Genomic DNA, 21,275 nt, shown 5'->3' with positions numbered 1-21,275 from the left:
GGCATCGTGGAAGCCAGGTCTCTGGAGCCATGGTTTGAGGATTGTAGTGGTGCCCCTGCAGCTCAGAGCACCTGAGAGGGCAGAATGCCACACTCGCTATTTGCCAACTGTTTGTACACAGAGCTCAGCAGTCCCCCAGGGCACCACAGCCTGTGCTTGAAATTGCACAATGAATAGCAGTCCTCCAGGGGCACTGGGCTTGAATGAGGAGATGATCCTTTGCTCCATCTTTTGCCGTTGGAAGTAAAGCCCCAGCTCTCCACCTTCCCAACTGCTTTATTCACCATGCCATAGGACACCACCTGCCAAACTCGTGCCGGGGGCGTGTGCCCACAAATGAAGGGTCTGGGATAGGGACAGGCTGGGGTGCTGGCCCTGTAGGCCCTGGTGGAAGCAGGAGACCTCTCCAATCCTTGCCTTACTGCATAAGGATTGGGATGGTCTGTCCAGCTGCAGCCCCTCTAGACCAGGTAGGGGACACGGTGTGAGGAGAAATGAAGGGAAACAAATAGATTGGGTCATTCAGCTGATCAGCAGCAAATGGGGGCTTAGAATGAGTTTACCTGGTGTGCAGACTGCCCTTTCTCCAGAACAATTTTCCAGCGTGCTGAAGGCTGCTGTTATTTCCGGTGTTTCTGATGGTTTGTCTCGTGTGTTGCAGATCAGCCGTCAGTCCATCGATGCTCTGAAGGACTGGTTCAGGGATGAGATGCAGAAGTCTGACTGGCAGCTTATAGTAGAACTGAAGAAAGTGTTTGAGATCATCTAGATAACTCTGACAGCAATGGGGAGGCAGGAATAAACGCACTCTTCCTGTTACTAAAAAAGTTACCAACAAAGTCCTATATTGAAGACAGTGTTGGATATATGTTTGGGAGGAAAATATGTGGATAAAATGTTTTCCATGAGAAACCAAGAAATTTACACTGGTTTGACAGTGCTCAATTTACATGTTCCCATGGTTCCAATGTGCCTGTTCACCTCTCCTACTTCCCTTCCTAATACTGGCTGCTGTTTTAAAGTTTGCCCTTCCTTCTCTTACACCTTCCTTCCACCCTTTTCCCCTCCTTCTCTCCAAAATAAAATAAATTGAATTTTTATTACAGAACTAAAGCTCTTTCACTTTTATACTGATGAGAGCAGTACTGCAGTATTTGATTAACCAAGCTTCTGCAGACTTTGTGATTCTCGGGACATTTTTGATGTAAGAAATACTTCTTTATTTATGCATACCTCTTTCCTCGACTTTCTTTTCCAACATTCTTCTGCTTTGTGCCTATAGAGTTTTTTTAAATAGAAAATTAGGCATTTGGGTATCTCTGTATTTGCTTTGTGTGAAACAATGTTGTAAAGCATAGCTGCCCACCTTTTGCTGCTTGTACAGTTCATGGAAGTCAACCTGTAATCATTATAATGCAGAGCCACAAATAAAGGAGATGGACATAGCAGCCCATTTGTTTTACAGTTTGCTTCAGTAATCCAAATTTCACTTCATGGGCTGTGGCAAATGTGGAAAGGCCAGGCAGGGGCCCTCTTGCCTCCCTCTGCTTGGCAGAAGGGTGGAGGCTGTTCCAGCCAAGGCGTTTCCTCCTCAGAATGCACTTCTGTGTGCTCCAGGTGGTGTCAGTGTTCCCGAGGCGCGGGGGGGACAGGCCGGGTTCAGCACGGCTCAGCTCCCGGAGGTCAGAGCTGGCACCTCTTCTCCAGCTGCTGCTCGGGGCTGTGAGCACCTGCCAACAGCTGCCGGCCGGGAGCCGTGACTCTGGATGCTGCATCGCAGCCGTGGAGTCGCCTGACAGCGAGGGACTGAACCGGCTCCAGCCTGGATGCTTGTGATGACCAGGAGTCGGTCTGTAATCCCAGCACTTGCCTTGCCCCCTCACCCTCTGCCTCCCCGCCTGGGATGACAGCTTGGTGTATTCTTTCTGAGGCTGTCTCTGGGTAACTCACAGCTCATGCTGCTGGGAGCAAGGCGTTCTTCAAAAGCACAAGCTGAAACAAAATCAAGGATCGTTTATGCAGCTGAGATTTTTAGCATTTAAGATACTTACAAGAGTTTAACATTCAACACACAGTTTGATCAGATTTCTTCTGTCACTTGAATTACTTTGTTTTTGTTGGAAAAATCTGAATGTTACGATTGAGACTATGTGGACTCCATTACAAAGGAACATTTAGTAACTCGCCTCCTTTGCAAATGGAATTTAACTTTCTGGATTTTTTTTTTGTTAGACTTTAAACTTGCCATTGGAAAGGACCTTTTCACTATGGTTGGTGTGTGGTGCAACTTCCCATCAGTGGGTGAACACAATGGTCAGAGGGAGGCGACTGCATTTAATTGTTAAAATTTTCTTTTGCAAACTATGCAATCATGAAAATTACATTAATAAAAAGTTCTTAAGAACACAGACGTCAAAGAGTGTGGTCAGCGTATTCTTCTTTGTTCCCTCAAATCCATAAGGGTTTGCATAGGTAAAAACTGCAGGAAACAGATAGGCTCCTTTGGCAGGTTCCTGTTGTGGAACTTAAAGCAGCCTTGCAGTTAATTAATGCTGAGTCCTTTTGAAGATGCCAGCTGTACATCTGTCTGAGCGCCAGTTCCAAAAGCAGGGCTGAACCCGAAACCTCACTGGTAAAACACCTGCTTGAGTTTCAGCAATGCCTGCCTGGCTGAGAGCAGCTGAGGTGCTGGTTTATCTAACCAAGGCGAAACGGCAGCTTCAAAAGCAGGAACTGAAGGGGCTCCAAGAGACCCAACCTAGAAACCAAGAGGGCATCTCCCTAGACATGTATCAATGACTGGATGCAAGGAAATGAGCACCATCAGGTGTTATCCACCTGGCTCAGACCCCCAGCCTGCTCAAGGTCCCTGCTGTCTCAGCCCTCCTCGTGCTGTGGGAGAAGCTCCGCTCCCATGGGCACCACTGGGCCTGTGTTTGGGGGTTGCCCTGTGCCTCTCTCCTATGGAGGGGCCCAGCACTGGGCTCAGCACTGCTGCTGCCCCTCACCAGTGCTGAGCAGGGGGAACAAGCTCCTGCCTTGACTCCTGGGGATCTTCCTCCTGCCCAGGCCCTACTGCAGAGCTGGCCCCTCCCTCCCTGGAAGCAGAACCTGGCACCTCTGTGCTGAACTTCACGGGGTTCCCAGCGCCGCCTGGGTCCCTGGAAGCAGCACCCCCAGCCTCTCAGAAACGCGCTGAGGCTGCACCACGCCTCGCCCAGGTCCTTTACAAAGGTGATGAATGGGACTGGACCTGGTCCTGGCTCTGGGTTCCACTTGGGCCCGGCCCCTAACAGCACTTTGTACCAGTGACTGCCCAGTTTCCAGTGAACTTCCCTCTCCAGCCTGTACTTCATCAGCTTCTCCCTGAGGATGGTACAGGAGATTTAACGAGAAGCCGTACTGAAGTCAAGGGAAGTGACATCTGCCCTTTCCTCATCCATCACCTGGCTGTAGAGGTTGGTAGCTCTGCCAGTGTGTGGCAGGAGGAAGCCAAGGTCACACCTGAAGCTAAAACCCTGCTGTCACTGCTGTGAGCTGTGCTGCAGATGTACCACACAGCTTTCTCTGCCCCAGCTGTACTGGCAGCAGCTGCAGCAGCACCTGCCCTGTGCTAGGCAAGGTGCTTCCATTTAAGCTAGTGGTGCAAATACTGCTCCAGGGCTATCTCCAGCTTGCATTCCTGCAATTCTATGCCCAGCATTATGTGGGACACTTCTCACCTTCCTCCATCATTTCTTCAGCAGAGATTTTTCTTACCAACTTGGTCTTTGTCAAGCGCTCTTCATTCTCTCCAGGTCCCTGAACAGCCTTGTTCAACATATTATTGGGCCAAGTACAACTTGCCCGAAACATGAACTCCAACTTGGTTTTTGTCGAGCGCTCTTCATTCTCTCCAGGTCCCTGAAGAGCCTTTTTCAACATACTGGGCCAAGTACAACTGTGTGAGGCTGGTGCACACCTGCAAAAACCAGAGTTGCCCAAAACATGAACCGCAGGGATGCAAGCTCACCCTCCAAGCAGGGACACAGTGATGGGATGGTTTATTTTGTCTCAGCTGCTCCCCACAACCTATTTTGTTATGCTGCACGAAGGAAATGCGTGCCACAGGCTGGGGAGAACGGTGGTGTTTCACACGTGGCTCTGTCTTGAGTAGGAGCAAGGATGGGATGGATGCAGGCTTGCCCAGTGCTCCGTGCTGGCTACTCCCCGCTCCTTTACAGTGCTGCTTTGGGGTGACTTGCCTTCCTCCAGAAGCACGTGAGAGGGGACAGGACACCCAAGGTCAGACAGCAGCCAGGCTTCAGCTGACATCCTGTGTGCTTCAGGACTGGCTGGGCCACCCTGGCTTGAGTCTTTGAAGGATGAAACTGAAAATGAACTAATATTCTTCCCTCAGCTTAAAATCTGTAATAAAGTTAGTGAAGAAGAAACAAAAAGTGGCCAGGTGCCTGTACAGCAGCCTCCTCCATGTGCTGAGGGAGGCAGTGCCACTGTGTAAAACTTTGTGAAATGAATCAAAGCTGCAGCTTTAGTTAAAGGGGTTCACTATATTCAAACTGAAGCATCACAAAATAGAATCAGTACAAAAATATACATACAGTTCTTTATTAAACAACTGTAAACACTTCACTGTAAAAATCCATAAAACTTTATAAACAAACATTTTGTAAATAGATTCTATACTACAATAAAAGAATTTTAACACAATTATTTACATGCAATACTGACAAATTTGGCACTTTCTGAAAAGAAATGTACAAAACACTTTGTTGTTTAAAAAGAAATTTGAAATTATAAAAACTCAGGGCATTACTATCATGCACTTTGCAAATACCTCACAAGCACTTATGGCACAGCTAGCAGAGAGCTCCAGGCTCTCATCAAGCTCTTTACTACAAGTTCAGATAACTTTTAATGTGCTTCCGTAAGTTTGTTGTAGAACTACCTGAACATTGTCAAGAATGAAGTCAAATGCCATATTCCAAACTGACTCCACAGATGACTGCATCAACCTGAGGGGGAAAAGGAAGAAGAGGCTGAAAATTACCATTACAGAACCAGTCCTTTTTACAGTCACTTTTGGTCTTCACACTGGAAAACAAGATCACAACAGTTCCTCACGAATGGAATTTTGATTCAGTCCTGGTAAAGCCCTCCCTCTCTACTTAAACACACCAAGCCTTACTTAACAGCACGAATTCCTGGTGTGAGCAGTGTCACAGCAGCTTGTGAATGCTGGCACCTGGCAGTGGTGTGAGCCTCTGAATTAAGTGGTGGGTGACCTTCCACCAACTGCATACTGAAGAACAGAAATGGCAAGCTTCTGAATCCTGATCTTTACTCATCCCAAGACAGAGATGCTATTTCTCTATTTCCAGTAAATGCCAAGTGCAATCAACACATTTAAATAATAGGGTTTGGGGCACTATATTATTTTTATATATTCATTTTTTTATTTTTTATATTTATTGGTAAAAACAAAATCCACAGAGAACTACGAGTTCCCCCTATGATGTGAGTTACTCTTATGATCAGCAGCTACAAGAAGCAAATGAAGGAACTGCCCAAGGAAAACAAAGCAGCTCTGCACTCTCAGTCTCCCTTCCAGATCCCTGTACTGCAGGAGAGCAGAGGGTTCCCACACTCAGAGCTCTGGAAGGTACAACATCATGGCTGAGTGTGAACCCTTTGGACAGACACACTGCCATCAATGCAGATCCAACACACAGGGACCAGGAATGGGACATTCTGACAATTCTCAAGAGTTTTATAAACAATTTACTATACAGATTTCATGAAATAGTTCATTGCACTGTGTATTTTGCATTTTCCAAGGCCTAAAGATATCCCATAATACAAAAGCCCAGTGAACTTTCTACACTTCTGCAGTCTTTTTGGTTTTGATTCATTGTGTGAAACATATTTTGCAGATCTAAAACCTAGAAAGCTGAACCTTCATGGCTAAGGTTTAGTTAGTAAGCAAGTCATAAATGGATTAAAACCTCATAAACTCATGGGAAGAGTAATAGAAGCACAACAACAAAGTAACAGGAATGGATTTAAAGGCTGGATGTGAGACAGAGCCTGGATACAGCAAGAGAATGGAACTGGGTCTAGAGATGCCATGAAAAAATGAGTAAAAACAGAATGAAGAAAAGGGACAATGCTGATGAAAACTACCATCTTTTTCTAGAAATTGCTGCCCAGAGAAGCAATGAATTCCCCATCCCTGAAGTGTTCAAGGCCAGGCTGGATGGAGCTCTGAGCTACCTGGTGTAGTAGAAGAAGTTCCTGCCCATGACAGGGGAGTTGGGCCTGGGTGATCTTTAGGCTCCCTTTCAACCCAAACCATTCAGAGATTCTACACATTACTACTAAATATTACTCTTAATTTTTCACAAATTACCTATTTTAACACTCCAACTCCGTCCCTCAACCCCAGTTTTCAAGCTTAAAACCACTCATCAGTGGAATGTCTAATGGGTTAATGGGCTCACAATGCAGCATCTCGTGTATAAATTCTAACAAAAATAGTCTAAAGTTCACAAATACTAGCAATTAAGTTACCTTTTCATGTACTTAACAACCAGATCTAACTTTTCCAAGTCTTTTTCTTCTATTAGATCAGTACAGTATTTCACAACCTGTAGTATGTCTTCTTCCATAGGATCTGTAATAAAAAAAAATTTAAATGAGATCTTTTCTCTAAGTATACTTAGAACATAATCACAGAATAATGGGAATACAATAGAAAGAATTTCTGCAGTGTCAGCACATCAGGGGCCAACTTGACAATTTCTGTACTCTCACACATCTTCCTGACATCAGAAGCTGTGCACGTAACAGGACTGCAGCGTCCTCAAATACCTGTCTTGTAGACATCTTTTCTTTCAGTAAGAACAACAGACAGCAAAGCTAGCAGTAACCAAAGGGTAAAGAGACTGGGTTTTAGAATGCAATGGCTGTTTTGAAACTCTTAGGAGAATAATAATGTCTAGGGCAGGCAGGTCAAATTTCCCAAGGTTTTAAGGAGTTGCTATTCGTTTGACCTAATTCAAATCACAATTTAGCAAGTGTGTCACAGTTGCACAGGTTTTTTTTTTTTTTTTTTTTTTTTTTTTTTTTTTTTTTTTTTTTTTTTTTTTTTTAAATCTAGTGTTCTTCCCAGCATTTATTGTGACAAAAACCCCAAACTCTGCACTCCTTTGCCTCTAAGAAGAGATCTTCAGAGAAGAAATTAATTCCCTTTCAAGAACTTTCATCTTAGAGGTTGCAATATGTTGGAAAAACGCAGTAAACCTCAGACCCAAGTAACACCAAGGCACAGGACAATGGCCAGACACATGGCTTGAAGAAGATCATGTTACTGTTCATGATGTTAAGAGGAGCTGGCAAAGCCACAGAGTAACAACTGGTAGAAAGAATCAAGTTCTTCCAAGACTGCCAAGGCAGTAAGACTTCAAGAGTACTATGAAAAACAAGCAGCAAAAGGAAGAGTGAAGGAGAAAGGAAGTACAAAAAGCCTACTGAAAGCAGTTTTGTGATGCACTGCAAGACCACCCAGTGTGACATCCCTCACCTGAGATAGTTGTGATCCACTCTTTCAACAACGTCTTCACATCGTTGAATTCCACAGCTCCAGCGAGGTTTGGGGCCTGTGGCCTGAAGGCGCCCGGCTGCTGCTCCGTCTGCACAGCTGATGGGCCCGGGGAATCCGAAGTTGATGGAACTGCTTCTGCCTGTCCCAAACATGGAAGTGGATAATGCTCAGTATGACAAATATGGGAACACCATATACATACAGAGGGAAGCGTCAGTGAAGAATCCAGTGAAGAAGAATAGCAACCTGAACTCAGTCTAAAGAAGCAGACACAGCTTTACCAAAAGTTGTTAATGTTAAAAGTACCTGAGCAGCTGTTCCTTCTTGTTTCAAAAAGCCATCTATTAGCTTCTGTGGGCTTCCAGATGCAGCTGGCACGTTTTTTGCAGGACTACCAATAAGTTTGTTTTTTAAAGGACTCTGAATCTTTTTCACAGGACTGACTGGATTTTTTTTCCGTATTTTTTTCTTATTTTTCATAGTTGTATTCTTCAGGTGTAGGAAAGGATTTTTTGACACTGAAAAACACAGGAATAGTCAGTGGTTGACACATTTAAAATTTAATACTTCTCCATTCAAAGGGGACTCTATCTCTCACAAAAATCTAATGATCACTTAAGAAAACACAGCCTAGATAAAGCAACTTCAACACACACACCATTGCATATTTGAAAAGCACTGTTAGACTTTCAGTGTATGCTGAGGACTCTCAGCTATTCATAAGCTTTTTAATGTGAGCATTTCAGTACTTGAATGCTCACATTAAGCAGCTGGTGAAATCTGAATCTCCTGGACAAACTGCCTCACCTCAGTCAGAGCACTGTCCCACCAGTGTTAGCAGCAAAGCCAGCAGTGTAAAGCCCCCACAATGCTTTTATCACAGTTTATGAAGGAAATGTCTCTCATTCCACCATTCTAACATATCTGCATTAGTCCACTGGCTATGAAATCAGGGTGTGATTATAATTACAATGCAGTGTTTAACTGGCAATCAAGCCAATAACATTTACAACCTACTTTTATGACAAAGCATGTTCACAGGGAATTAGTCTTATTTCTTTCTACTGACTATAAAAAGGAGACCTGGATGATCAGCCCAGAGTAAACCCAGCTGACTGTCAGACATTCAGTGAGATGCAGTATATCTTTCTCTAGCTGCCCCAAAACCCTGCCAGTGCTATGGGTTTCAGGGAACCATGAGAATGCTCCCTGAAAAGAGTTTAATTAACTTAAGAAAGTGCAATACTTTAAATCACAAGACACATCAAGTTTGGATTCCATTTGGCAAACATATGGATGTGGGGAAGCATAGTGCCACAGCCCTCATGAATTGAATTAATCGCTCATTTGAGTAAAGCTGGGCACCTGTTTGCAAACTGAAACCACAGCTGGTTGTAACTGAGTCTGTCAAAAACAAATACAGAGACTCAGTTCAACACAGCGTCTTCAGAGAAGCTTTGGTTGTATTTTCCAGTTTGTTACTCAGGGTTGCATAGCTGTTTGGAGAGCAAACAACCTCCTATACCAGAAGACTACTACACAACTACGTATTCTCACCTGAAGTGTTAGCAGGCTGCTGCTCTGATTGCTTCTGCCTTTGATCATATGCATCTTTCAGCTCTGCTTGCAACTCAGCAGGTAGTGCAGAAAAAACCTCAGGGTCCACCTGAACAGTAACAAAAGATTCATTTGATTATTTTAGCAGTGTGCAGCCCCATTTGCTTCTTTCTAGGTCACTCACATGAGAAAGTATTTACATTTTATGCCAAGCAAAAATAAAAGAGATATAACTGAAATACTGTAAAGCACATAGTACCTTTTCTTTGTATATTTTAGTTTGTAAAACCAACAAAATGGACATTTAATATTACTCTATTTATTAAAATTACTATTATGAGCATATAATGCACTAACCATCTTTACTCACCTACTGATACCCAGTACAGCTGCGTTAAGAGCAAGATTAACCCTAACCCAGAGAGCACTCCCTTCAAATTTCAAAACACAAACATTGTGACCACCACACTTTTGTTCCTCCTTTTCTTCTGATACTTCTATTTCCTGCAAACTGCTATATAACTCAGAATATTCTTGGAAATGGTATCAGTTCTTTAAGGACAGGAAAAGCCAAGTCCAGCTACGTCATATTTTGAATTAGCACAAAAGGGTTTAATCTTTCTCCCAAAGCTGTCCACCACTTGCTTGACTGATAAAAGCACAGTTCCTTGCAAGTGTCCCAGGGACTTGGATTCTAGACAGGAAATAATTTGATGCCAATTGCCAGACACACTCATATGGGCAAAATAAACTTTCTTGTATTATCAGTTATTTTTTTCTCATTGCACGTCTGAAGTAGCCCATCAGTGACAGACTCATCTTGTATTTGGAGTTTCCCATTATAACTAGACAACGTTTTCAATTCATAATCTTCAAAATCTAATTCAAAGCAAAGCTATCATTTAGTGGATTAAATCTGTCAGTGGGAGAGAGTGCCCTTCATTTCACTGGTAAAATTCAGAGATGAACAGAAACAACAAAAAATTGGTCAAAACTACAATTACTATGCTAAGAGTACAATGCAATTTCTATCATTATGTGAGATACTGTATTTATTACATGTCAGTCTGCTAAGGTATTAAAATTTATCTCTTATTTTCAATAGAGATTTCTTTTTTTTTAAACCAAAACATGTATGCTATGACAGGGAGGTACAGTGTGCTATTCACACACATGATGTCTAAATAATACAGATCATAAACATGACTGTGCTCTTACAGGTTAGAATTCATCAATTTAGGACAAGTTTGTTCCTTTTTCAGAACTCCATGAGTCAACTTGAATTTTTCACCACACAGAATGTGTACTAATTGAAGGAGGAAACAGGAACAGCTCTGACCTCAATTACCATATACATTGTGCAGAACAAAGCACTATAGTGAAATGCAGCCAATGACATCACAGGTGCAAGTTATCTTTTTGAGTATAAATTTCACTTCATAAAACTTTTTTAAAAGTTTAGTGCTCTGTGGTAAAGCATTCGACAGTCAATGATTTGGAATGCTCTGATGTGACACTATTTTTTGTGTACACCACTTATTTAATGCAGAAATAATGCAGTACATGAACTGGATGCATTTTTATTATTCGCCCATCACTGCTCTCTCAGATGTAACATGGAAAAATTCAATTAAAGGAGCCATCAGTTGAATTCACATGAATTGTCCAATATAACTGGAGTTTCAAGTAACTTTTGCACAATGTCCTAACATTGTCACACAGGTATCTGAAAGCTTTCACATTTTGGAGAGCCTTAGTTTTACAGAGCTATGGGTGACCTCAGCATATACAGTTATCAGTATTTCTGACGTGCTTGTATCAATTTCCTTAGGAGGAATCTGTACCACGTGAAGACACTGTAAGGATTAAATGAAATCTAGCCACCACTAATTAACACCATTATTACAAATGTCATCCATTTCTATGCATCTGTAATCTTTATGTTTTGCATCCTATGCTTCTGCAGTATCCAGGCCACAGAGATATACAGCTATTCTAAATTTTAAGATTACTTCAGCAACTGATGGAAAGGAATGCAACCTATCTGGATTCCTTTCACAGGAGAACTTTACCTCACAAAAGAAATTTTCCACGTGTTTTCTAATGAATAAATCACTGTCAGCCAATTAGCTTTGCACCTGATCATAAAACTCAGCTCAGACAAAAGGAATGAAGAGCTTCAAAACAAACCTTATTAAGCTATGAAAAGATGGCAGGGTGTAATGTACATCTGATGTAGATAAAGTACTCATTCTGGAGTGGCTGGCAGCATTTATATACCCAAAACCTATTACTACTCATTTCCCTGCTTCATGGGCCATGAGGTAGATTTAAATGTTTGTGTGCAGTCATAGCATATACACTACCACAAAGACTTCAAGAGAAAAAATGTGTCAAACTATATTTAGAGTAAGATGGTATTTTTGAATCAAGTTCATGTTTGATTTTAACACTGAAAAAATTCCTCCTGTATTAACAAACTGGGTTTAGCCTTTTTTTTCCCCCACCAAGCTACAGGAAGCTTTTCAACCATACTATTCTAGACATTAAACTTGGACCTAACTCACAAAATGAAAATTGTAAACATTAGTCCTCTTTTTGCCAATAAAGAAAGCGGAATGGCTTTCAGAAAAAAAAAATGAGTATGAGCATAAGGCACTCTCATATAGATAGTATGGACATCCTTCACAAATAAATAGGAACTACTCAATTCTTCTTGAACTACATCTTCAAACAAAAGGCTTGTCCACTAAGTTGTATTTTTGGATCAAGTAACTGGGCCACAAAATACACTAGTAGATAGAGACAAAAAACCAATGCAAAACACTATTGCAAACTAGGTCCTTTGAAGGAAACTTCAAAAAGTAATGCTGTTTTAAAAAATAACAATCAATTCTCAACTACCTAACTATTAGACAGAGCATAAACAAACTGAAAGGAATTTTTATAGAAAGCCACATGCAGTTGCCATTTACTCTGAAAAACAGTACTGAATGGTAAGCCAAGTGTGGAGGGGTGCACTTCAGAGCACAGCCTAACTTAACACACATCTTGCTTATGTACAGATGTAACTAAAAATTTAAAACAGCTGGGGCAGAGAGAACTCAGATATTATTTGCACACTAATCCATAGGGGAAACGAAACTTTGCAGTTCAGGAATAAAAACTGACACAATTGTTTCTGAACAAATGAACTTGAATCAAGGTGAGGAAGTTACAGTAAAAGAATTGACAACACATTTTTTAAAATAACAATTATGCATTAACTAGTGGAATTTCTACATTCTTTTATCTACATTTTTTGTTAGCTAAGCAACATTATGCATTAGAAACAGCAACAAATATCTCTAAATGTGATTAAGTGGTATTACTTCATTTGAGAACAGTAAAAGTGCAATGAAACAAAAATAAAAACACTGCTCCATTTTAAATGATGCAATGCAAGATAGTGTATCTCTGGGTAACCAATCTTTGATCTTTAATATTGTTTTTTTCTTTTGATTTTTCAACTACTTTTTCCAGCACCTTCTTGGACTAAAGAACAGACTAACATTAGAAGCATCCTTACTGTTCCCTGCTGCCCTTTTCCTATTTTATATTTATAGGTCCATATTTTGGCAAACATCTTTGTTCTTTTCTCATCCTGGACACACTATGCATTTAAAAAAAACTATGGAGATATGCCACGACTATCCTTCTCTCAGGAATGGGATACAAACAAACACATCTACAGAAGAAGCTAGCAGAGGCTGGCTTTACCCCATCAGAACACACACTTAAACAGAGTCTCTTGTGACTTAGCTAAGTAGATTTTAGGACTGCTTTAAGACTTTAGGTTCAGTGTAACTCAGCTGCAATATAGAAAAAAAGCTATTTACAGACTAGATTGCAAAGCAGACCATATATGAAGGGGTTTTACATTAAACAACAGCAAACACATAGGCAGACTGACTATAATCGTCAATAAATATTACCATACTATGTTTCTGACAGATAATGTAACACTTAAAAACAGATTTTTAAAAGACATTAAAAGACCATGAATGATTTATTTTGAGAAGTCACAGGTTCCAGTTAATGCTGTCTCAAGAAAGAGCTTTTAACTTCCTACAGATGAAAAGTAATTGTTAATCGATACCATGCAAACATCCTACCTGTGAGAAAGCTGGCAAGGCTATTACATTGATTCCCATATTGGTATTTGGTTCTTGGAGCTCTGGTATTTGTAAAAGCACTGTTCCAACTGGCTGTGACAGAAGTGCAGTGTTACATCCATTTATTGGCTCTTTTTTGCTCTCTCCGTAACTCTCTCCTTGCTGAATGGTGCATATCTGCTCTACTTGCTCTCGGAGATCAGGTGGCAGAGCTTCTAGCACAGACTTATCTAGCTACAAGTACATAAAAGCTTTTAGATTTTTCTAAGGAATAGGTAACAGAACTATTTTAGTCAGAACATTAGTTATACAGTTCCTGAATTTTACAAAACCCACTACATATTACCCTGTGTATGCAAACATCCTTAGGAACCTGAGAGTTACACTCTGCAGCAGTAAAGTATCATTTAAGACCTAGCAGCTCAGTAAATACGAATGCTCAGTGTTATCTTTTCACAATGTCCAGTCTTCTTACCAAAAAACATAGATAGGGTTTCCTCTACAGCTACCTAATAATAAAGTAACCTGAATTCTGAGTTCAAATTATACAGGCAACAGGTTGATATGAATACTAAACTGGCATCCAGCACAAAGCTGTAAGCAATTAATTTCTTTTTTTATAGAGTTCTAGGGTGCATGTTACTGATTTACTTTACTGGTATTATGTATGTTTGCATACTGTCAGACTTGCCAGAGTTGGATGATGAAGCAAGTTTTTACTTACTATCAATTATTCACTTGAAACAACTGAGATAGCCCCTCAGTGTCCAGAAGCTGCTGTGTACAATGACAGCTGCACAAGTGACTGAATGAATGCATCTGACAAGCAGATGTACAGCATCATTTTTCTCACAAGTAAAATCTGAATATATAGAGAAATGCCAATGTTTGCCTCTAAGTTCTGCTGAGTAAGACTTCAGCTGTGTTAGAATAATTTATCTTTTACTTTTAAGAAGAAAATTTGGAGCTTATGACCACATTGTGGATTTACAGAGAAGAACCACAAACATCTATGATAATCTACTCATCTTGGTAACTGAGAGGTTTTGATGAAAGCTGCATGTATTGTTAATCACTTCAGTTACTCTTCCATGTTCTGTTTGTATTCACTCATTCCAAATTTGCTGCATATGTAACTCTGTAATAAATTCCTGGGAATTCTGGGTATAAAACACCCAGGATTGCTATTACTTTCCTAGTACAGTATACAAACAGCAGTGTGGCACTAACTCTCACCACTCCTTCCCAGCCCTGAATTTATTACATTCCATATTATAATATGATTAAAAGCAGAAATAACGATACTGTGCCGTAAGGCCATCAAAGTAGGAACTCTGCTGAACAGCTAGTGCATTTTTCACTTGTTTATACATATTACTCCTATGGTACCATCTGAATGTACAGAGCTTTTGATTGTTCAGTCAAGTTACTTTTAGATCCTGAGCTGGCTTGGATATTGCATTATAGGAACACATTTCCTGCCAAGAGCATAATTTGCTTCTTAAAATGGATAAATATTTGAGAAAGCTGTTAGAAAAACACAGAAATGCTTTTACAGATTTAAATGACAGATATTGAAATGACAGATTTTTACAGAAGAGCATATCTAAAATACCTGCAGAAGTCTGTGCAGCTGTTTCATAGCCAACCTTTCTAGCAGAGTCTACTTGAACAGCATGGACAGAAATAATGAAGGCTGTCCCTTTGTTAAAACACACCTAAAAAAAATCCCCAAATCCCACAGAAATCTTCTACTTAAATAAAGATTGTCCTCCTCTCATCTAAATGGTAGTATCCATTTGGTGGTACAAATGTTAAGTGTGCATCCTAACGTCAACATTATTTATTTTATTAAGGCAAAATATTTTTGCATCAATAAGAGTAACTTACTGTGCACTATACTTTACTAGAACTCTTTTTATTTTAAAAGAGCTCCTTTTTATAGGCAGACAATCCCAAGTTATTACAATATACTGCAGATGTTTCACATTCTCAGGTTTACCTGGGAAGCAGATGGAACCTCAATACTCAAATTGAGCCTGGATTTTACACTGATAGGAGAATGCACACCATTCCACTTGACAGCAGGCTCGGCGTTGTTGGCATTGGAACTGACACCAGGTGTGACACTGGTACCACGAGATGGAAGGAAAGTGCAAGTTCTTGAATTAGAGGATATTTCAAGGTCCATAGCAGCCACAAATACTATACATATGGAAACAAAATACAGAGTGATCACCTGATAGTAAAAAATAATCTGAAGATTCAAGACACAGGAGAAGGTATTTTCTAGCATTATTTGAAGAGTTTATGCAATATGTAGCACCATCATAACACTTTTTATTTCAAACTATCCTCTGTTACTATTAACCAAAAAACTTAACAAAAACCCCTAATTGGACTAGTCCTATACAAAGTTTTATTAGCAGCATTTTCATTTGCAGCAGCAAACCCCACTTTCACAAATTTTATGTTGCATAATTTACACTGGTATAATACTGAAAAAGTATTCCAAAAGGTGATCTATGTTAGGGTCCTTCAGAACTGATCACTATCACGCATGCCAAGTACAAAGCTTACTGACCTTCCTTAGGTTCTTCTTCTGAGTGCTTTCTTGCTTTCTGAACATGAAAAAGATCAATAACTGAATGTGATGCACCAGGTAAATGTCCAGATTGTACTGTTGAAGTTGTTTTACTGATGGGAACTAGCTGCTGTACCTGAATTCCAACCTAAATCCAAAACATAAATGCATTCATTTAATGAAATTCTTTGAAATAAATAAAATTAATTTTAAAATATGTAATTATATAATAATAACATTTCCTTCTTTGGAATTGACTGCCTGTTGTGGGTGGGGGGGAGGACAAATAAAAATATATTGAAATACACATAAACAGCCACTAAAAACATCCCAAATAAATCCCAGGATTACCCACCATAATCCAACAACTAAGAAATTACAAAGGTACTACCATCTTAACTTCTCTGATATAAAAAAGTGCTGTCAACAGGATCATGAAGCAGCGTGTTTTTTATGAAATTTCTTAGACACTAACAAATACAGAAATACTGACAAGAATGTGGCTTAGTATTAAATCTGGCAACACAGCAATGCTTTTCCCCAAGGACAATCTATACTAAATGCATTGCTTCAGTCTACAATTGAGAAAAATACTATTGTTTCACTTGTAAACACTGTTTTTGCAAAGTCTCAATGGAAGAAAGTACTTTGGTAGAAGTAGTCTTTTTTAGATTAGGTGTTCCTCATTTTTCAAGACATCCTAGATTTTCATTTCACTTTTAAATACCAAATCAGCAGTGGTTCAAAAAGTGTCTAATTAAGAATACACTGGTGCACTGTATGAGTTTTTTGCCAATCCTCCATAATTTTAAAGGAAAAAACCTGACACTTAGAAAAAGCTGTATATGGGACTCAGAAAGCATGAAGGAGCCACTGTATCTATTTCCACCAGGTTTTCTTCCATAAATACATAGTAAGGATTTTGTTTATTAACACCTTCTTAATTGCAATAATGGAATATGACATTTAAAATAAATATTTCCTCAACTCCAAGCCAGGGAGCTAACTTTGTAGGGCAACATTGTGAATCAAATCCCTATTTCTATATCCAGATGATGAATTAATGCAGGTTTGTTTTAGAAATCCTCTGTGTTCTATTGTAAGAAATGGCTGATGTCAAAATAGCAGCATCGTGGGGTCACATTGCTATGACAAAACTACTGAAATGAGCAGGAGTTCTAAAATGAGACCTGAATCAAAAAAGCCAGAAAACCACCTTCAAACAAAGGCTAAAACATGGGCGGGTGACTTTTCTTGCTCTAAGAGTTGTATTCTAGAACAAAAGCTCCTTTTATCTCTATCTTTGGTTGGCATTACAAACAGTTATATATTAGTTTATATTAGTTACACAGTTATTGCATGGCAAAAGTTTACAGAAAATTCTAAGACAAAATAAAACTTACACATGCTGACAGAACTGTACAAGATACACTCTTTGTCACCTCAGGATGTTTTAAGTTGTGCATTAATTTATGTCACAAAAAATTATTTTTTTACATTTATGGCTCTGTAACCATGTTTTTCAAAGGTTAGAAAATATAATATAATTGCCTACACTAATTTACATAAGCTTTGTATTACCTACACTTTTGGATAAGTTTGGTTAACATCTACCATAGGGAACTGAAAATCCACAAAAGACAGAAACAGATAAAGAGAAAAAAATTGATAAAAAATTGATAAAGAGAATGAATTTCAGTTTTCCCATTAACTCACCCCTCGCATATCAGATATGTTCAGTTTCATTGTGTGAAACATGTTCAGAGTTTCCTTCCCAATTATTTTTGCACTGTCTGTTGCATGGTCTAGAGTCACAGTCCTAAAAAGAATAAACAAGTATGGTTAAAAAAGAAACTGTTTCTCAAATCCTGAAGACAAAACTTCTGTATTTATTCCAGAAAGGACATGAAAGAAAGACAGATCATAATTTCTTGGCATATAGAAACGGAACACTTTTTATTCGTTCTGTGGTTTCTTTTTAAAGGTAGTTAAAACTAAACATGATCTACAGAAAAAATAAGAAAAGCAGAATACTTACTACTAATTCTCAGTGTGCAGTCCACACACTAAAAGGTAAAATTTAGGACACACACACACATATATATATATGTACACACATACACACACATGCAATCTACTGAAGCCAGAAAAAAATTTCACAAGAAGTTTACAGTTTGCACAAAAACACACTCCTGCATTTTTGTCTTTCACTCAAGCTTGGTTCACAGAAAGTTTGGTCAGTATTATTTCCATTGTCAACAGCAAGAGTTCCAAAAGGAACTCAGAGGGGAAGCAGAAGAAGGCAATGTGCATGTGGATTACAAGCAACAAGGAATTCAAATTAATGATAATTAACTTTATACAACATTCCAAATTATCTTAAGCTGTGGGCATTTTTTTGCAACAAGACTCACAAAACAATATGGCTGAGTTTTACAGATTACCACTTGAGAGTATGGCAGGGCAGCAGCAGTGCTTGGATAGCTCTGGATTCTCCAATGGACTACCCTCTGACAAAATTTCAAGAGGCTCATCAAATACATGTGAGTGATGTAAAGTCTTCTCACTGAAATAACTGATGCAGTTTTAGCTCTGATAGAGCTCAGTCAAGAAAATGAAGTTTGGTGTTTTTACAGGGTGCCATCCTGACAACTTATTAAACACTTTGATGGTGTTACTCTGCTTTTGAATCTGTCACAAACTATCATGAACAGCCAAGCACTCTTTGGAAAGGTCTAGTTCTGTCAATATGAAAACAAAAAACCCTCAGACTGTAAACAATATAAAGATCTCCCTAAGCTTGACATGTTAGTACTCTTAAGAAAAAGGAGATCAACATCACTAAAGGTGTACACAACATTTCAGAAAAATATTTTAAAAAGGTCTGTGCTGAACTATCATGACTAGGTTTCAGAAATGCAGTAAAAATACCATTTAATCTCAAAAGTTGAGTTTGATTTTAAGTGTGTCTGCAAGTCTGAATCCTTTGTAGTACTATGGTTATCATCCCAGGGGATCTTGACCTGTAGGATAAGAAAGCATAGCAAACCTTTCAACTGTGGGGTAAAGGAGCAAGAAATGAGTCGTGAGCTATAGCTACAGACAAAATCCAAAACTGGAGAAACTGGTCACTTGGGGGAACACCACACTGAGATTCTCATCCATTTACTTGGATTCAGCTTTTGGAGTTTACCCTTCCACTGCTAAAAAGCTTTTTACTGGGCTGAACAGAAATGCTCTAACAAAGACAGAAATACACCACGTACAGCATAACCTGGATTGACTGGGGTTGACAAGGTCACTGGAAAGCCAGAAGCAGAAACAGAGACACCACCAAACAAAATCCTAGCATCTGGACAGCTTTAGCAATGTGTGAACAATTTTCTATTCTTGGGTGCCCCCTGACCTTACTGAAGACTTCATGAATTAGGGAAATTTCAGGGCAGGAGTACATTAGTATGCTTGACCACAGAAAAGGGTTCCAAAGCACCGACATGTTCACGAAAAAGCATGCTGACAAGAGTTAAAATATGGGAGGAATAAAGCTCTATCTCAATGCACACTCAGTACTAAGATATGTTCTTAGGCTGTTAAGAATAAATCTTCAGGTCAAACAATTCAGGATAGCCAGAAGACAAAAGTATAGCCTGAGGGATTTTCTTCTTGGTATACATACCAATTCTAGAAAGTGACGAGCTTCTTACTGCGAAACATGAATTTTGTAGTTTCTGCTTTTATTACAGCTGAATTCTATGTAACAAGATCACAAGCATGCAAGTCTTACTACTGAACTCTAGCCCACTGAAAGAATTCCTGGCCATGTGGATAGTGCTATGCAGGGCCAGCACCTGGACTTGATGATCCCTGCGGGTTCCTTCCAACTCAGCGTATTCTGTGATCTGTGAACTCCACCACCTCTTCTGTTACCAGCAACACCCACCAAATGACCCCCCAGTTCAGGAGGGATTAGTCTGTTACAACCACCTGAGATGGAAGGAAAAGTAGAAAGACCTATCGTCTCTCAAAAGCCAGGAGAATCCTGTACTGAAGAGCAACTGCTTTGATAAAGAAGAGTATGCCTGAAGAATGTATGCGCATGTAGGTTCCATGACAATCTTGTACGAAACAGCATATGATATTCTATGCCTAGATTATATCCCTGTGTTTTTAGTATGCAAGGACATAAAGAATATTCAGATTAAAAAATATTTAGTCAACATCATCCAGTTTATCAATAAGGAACAAAGAATTGGAGTCACAAATAGGAGGCTGGTTACTGGAAGAAATCAATGCTGCTGCATGTATTTCACAGCGCTGGACACAAATATGTCTCCTTCAAACAAACACTCTAAGAAAACCCTCATCTCCAATACTGAGCAAGCTGGAGAAAGATACACCAACAATACATAAGCATATATGTATTACTGATAACCACCACGAATGTACAACCCAAACACAGAGGAGTTCTGATAATAATACTCTACTTATTTTGGTGCAAGTTTTATACGTAGACCAAGAAGTACCAGGCACTTTGAAATTTCTGTCGTGTCTTCCTATAAATTTTAGACCCTGCAGAAGTGTGTTCATGCCTAGTACTCACCTGGCAATATTATCACAGATTCCATGACCTCCATACTTTGCAGGCTCTACTGGTGCTCCAGCCTTTCTGACCATAATTTTAAGGGTCAATCGTTTACCCTTCATACCAGCAGCTTCAAGTCTACGCTGGATTTCTTCTGAGAGGCTCAGAAGGAAAGCTTCTGCTTCCTTAGGCTGAAGGGGAAAAACAACATGTTTAGATAATTACTACTTTTCATATACTGAAAGTAAATAAGGATTAATACAATCCAGATTGCACAAACTGAAAAGACTGCAAGCTGACTCACAAGCAATTGTCTCATTTAATTTCAAGTGGCTTGTTTTCACTGTAGGTCACTTAATTTAGGTGAAATGGTACATTCCTGTCCTAATGTTGAAAGAAGTCTTTTAAAAATGTATTTAGAAACCCCAACACAGAATTGCAAGTCTAAGCACAAACCTAGAAGATGAAGAGCATAGGACTTAAAATCTTTTTCACCATGAGGAAAGTCAAGCAATAGAACATGTTGCTCAGGGAAGTTTGCAGTCTTCGTTCTTGGAGATTTCTGATGCCGGACTGGATAAAGTGCTGAGCAACTGGTCTGATTTATTAGCTTCCCCTGCTCTGAGCAAAGGTCTGGACTACAGAACACTGTCAGGTCTCTTCAAACTCCTTTTTTTCCCCTATCATTTCTATAAATACCCAATATCTCAAAAAAGTGCTGAGTTACTTCTAAAATACAATTTTGTTAATAACATTCCCCCCCAGACAAAAAGTAATTGCAAAAAAAATCTAATC

The 21,275-nt window shown here is 39.6% G+C and overlaps 2 protein-coding genes across 9 annotated transcripts in view; one reads left to right on the top strand and one right to left on the bottom strand.

The window, feature by feature from the left end:
- Window positions 1–2,406, top strand: part of EIF5B (eukaryotic translation initiation factor 5B) — a 35,984-nt gene extending 33,578 nt beyond the window's left edge. For both annotated transcript variants that reach the window (XM_041418012.1, XM_041418011.1), the window contains exon 24: window positions 662–2,406. In XM_041418012.1, coding sequence (XP_041273946.1) covers window positions 662–769 — 108 coding nt within the window. In that variant the 3' untranslated portion in view covers window positions 770–2,406. The remainder of the gene's footprint in view (window positions 1–661) is intronic.
- A 2,186-nt stretch (window positions 2,407–4,592) lies between these two features.
- Window positions 4,593–21,275, bottom strand: part of REV1 (REV1 DNA directed polymerase) — a 54,955-nt gene continuing 38,272 nt past the window's right edge. For all 7 annotated transcript variants that reach the window (XM_041418003.1, XM_041418005.1, XM_041418006.1 and 4 more), the window contains 10 exons: window positions 20,499–20,671; window positions 17,615–17,717; window positions 15,899–16,046; window positions 15,317–15,519; window positions 13,315–13,548; window positions 9,161–9,269; window positions 7,910–8,121; window positions 7,583–7,742; window positions 6,571–6,673; window positions 4,593–5,015 (listed from right to left, as the gene is read on the bottom strand). In XM_041418003.1, coding sequence (XP_041273937.1) covers window positions 4,904–5,015; window positions 6,571–6,673; window positions 7,583–7,742; window positions 7,910–8,121; window positions 9,161–9,269; window positions 13,315–13,548; window positions 15,317–15,519; window positions 15,899–16,046; window positions 17,615–17,717; window positions 20,499–20,671 — 1,557 coding nt within the window. In that variant the 3' untranslated portion in view covers window positions 4,593–4,903. The remainder of the gene's footprint in view (window positions 5,016–6,570; window positions 6,674–7,582; window positions 7,743–7,909; window positions 8,122–9,160; window positions 9,270–13,314; window positions 13,549–15,316; window positions 15,520–15,898; window positions 16,047–17,614; window positions 17,718–20,498; window positions 20,672–21,275) is intronic.

The sequence above is a fragment of the Onychostruthus taczanowskii genome, unplaced genomic scaffold (assembly GCF_017590055.1).
Source record: "Onychostruthus taczanowskii isolate IOZ18803 unplaced genomic scaffold, ASM1759005v1 scaffold58, whole genome shotgun sequence".
Lineage (NCBI taxonomy): Eukaryota > Metazoa > Chordata > Aves > Passeriformes > Passeridae > Onychostruthus > Onychostruthus taczanowskii.
This window is presented reverse-complemented; position numbering and strand designations above follow the sequence as displayed.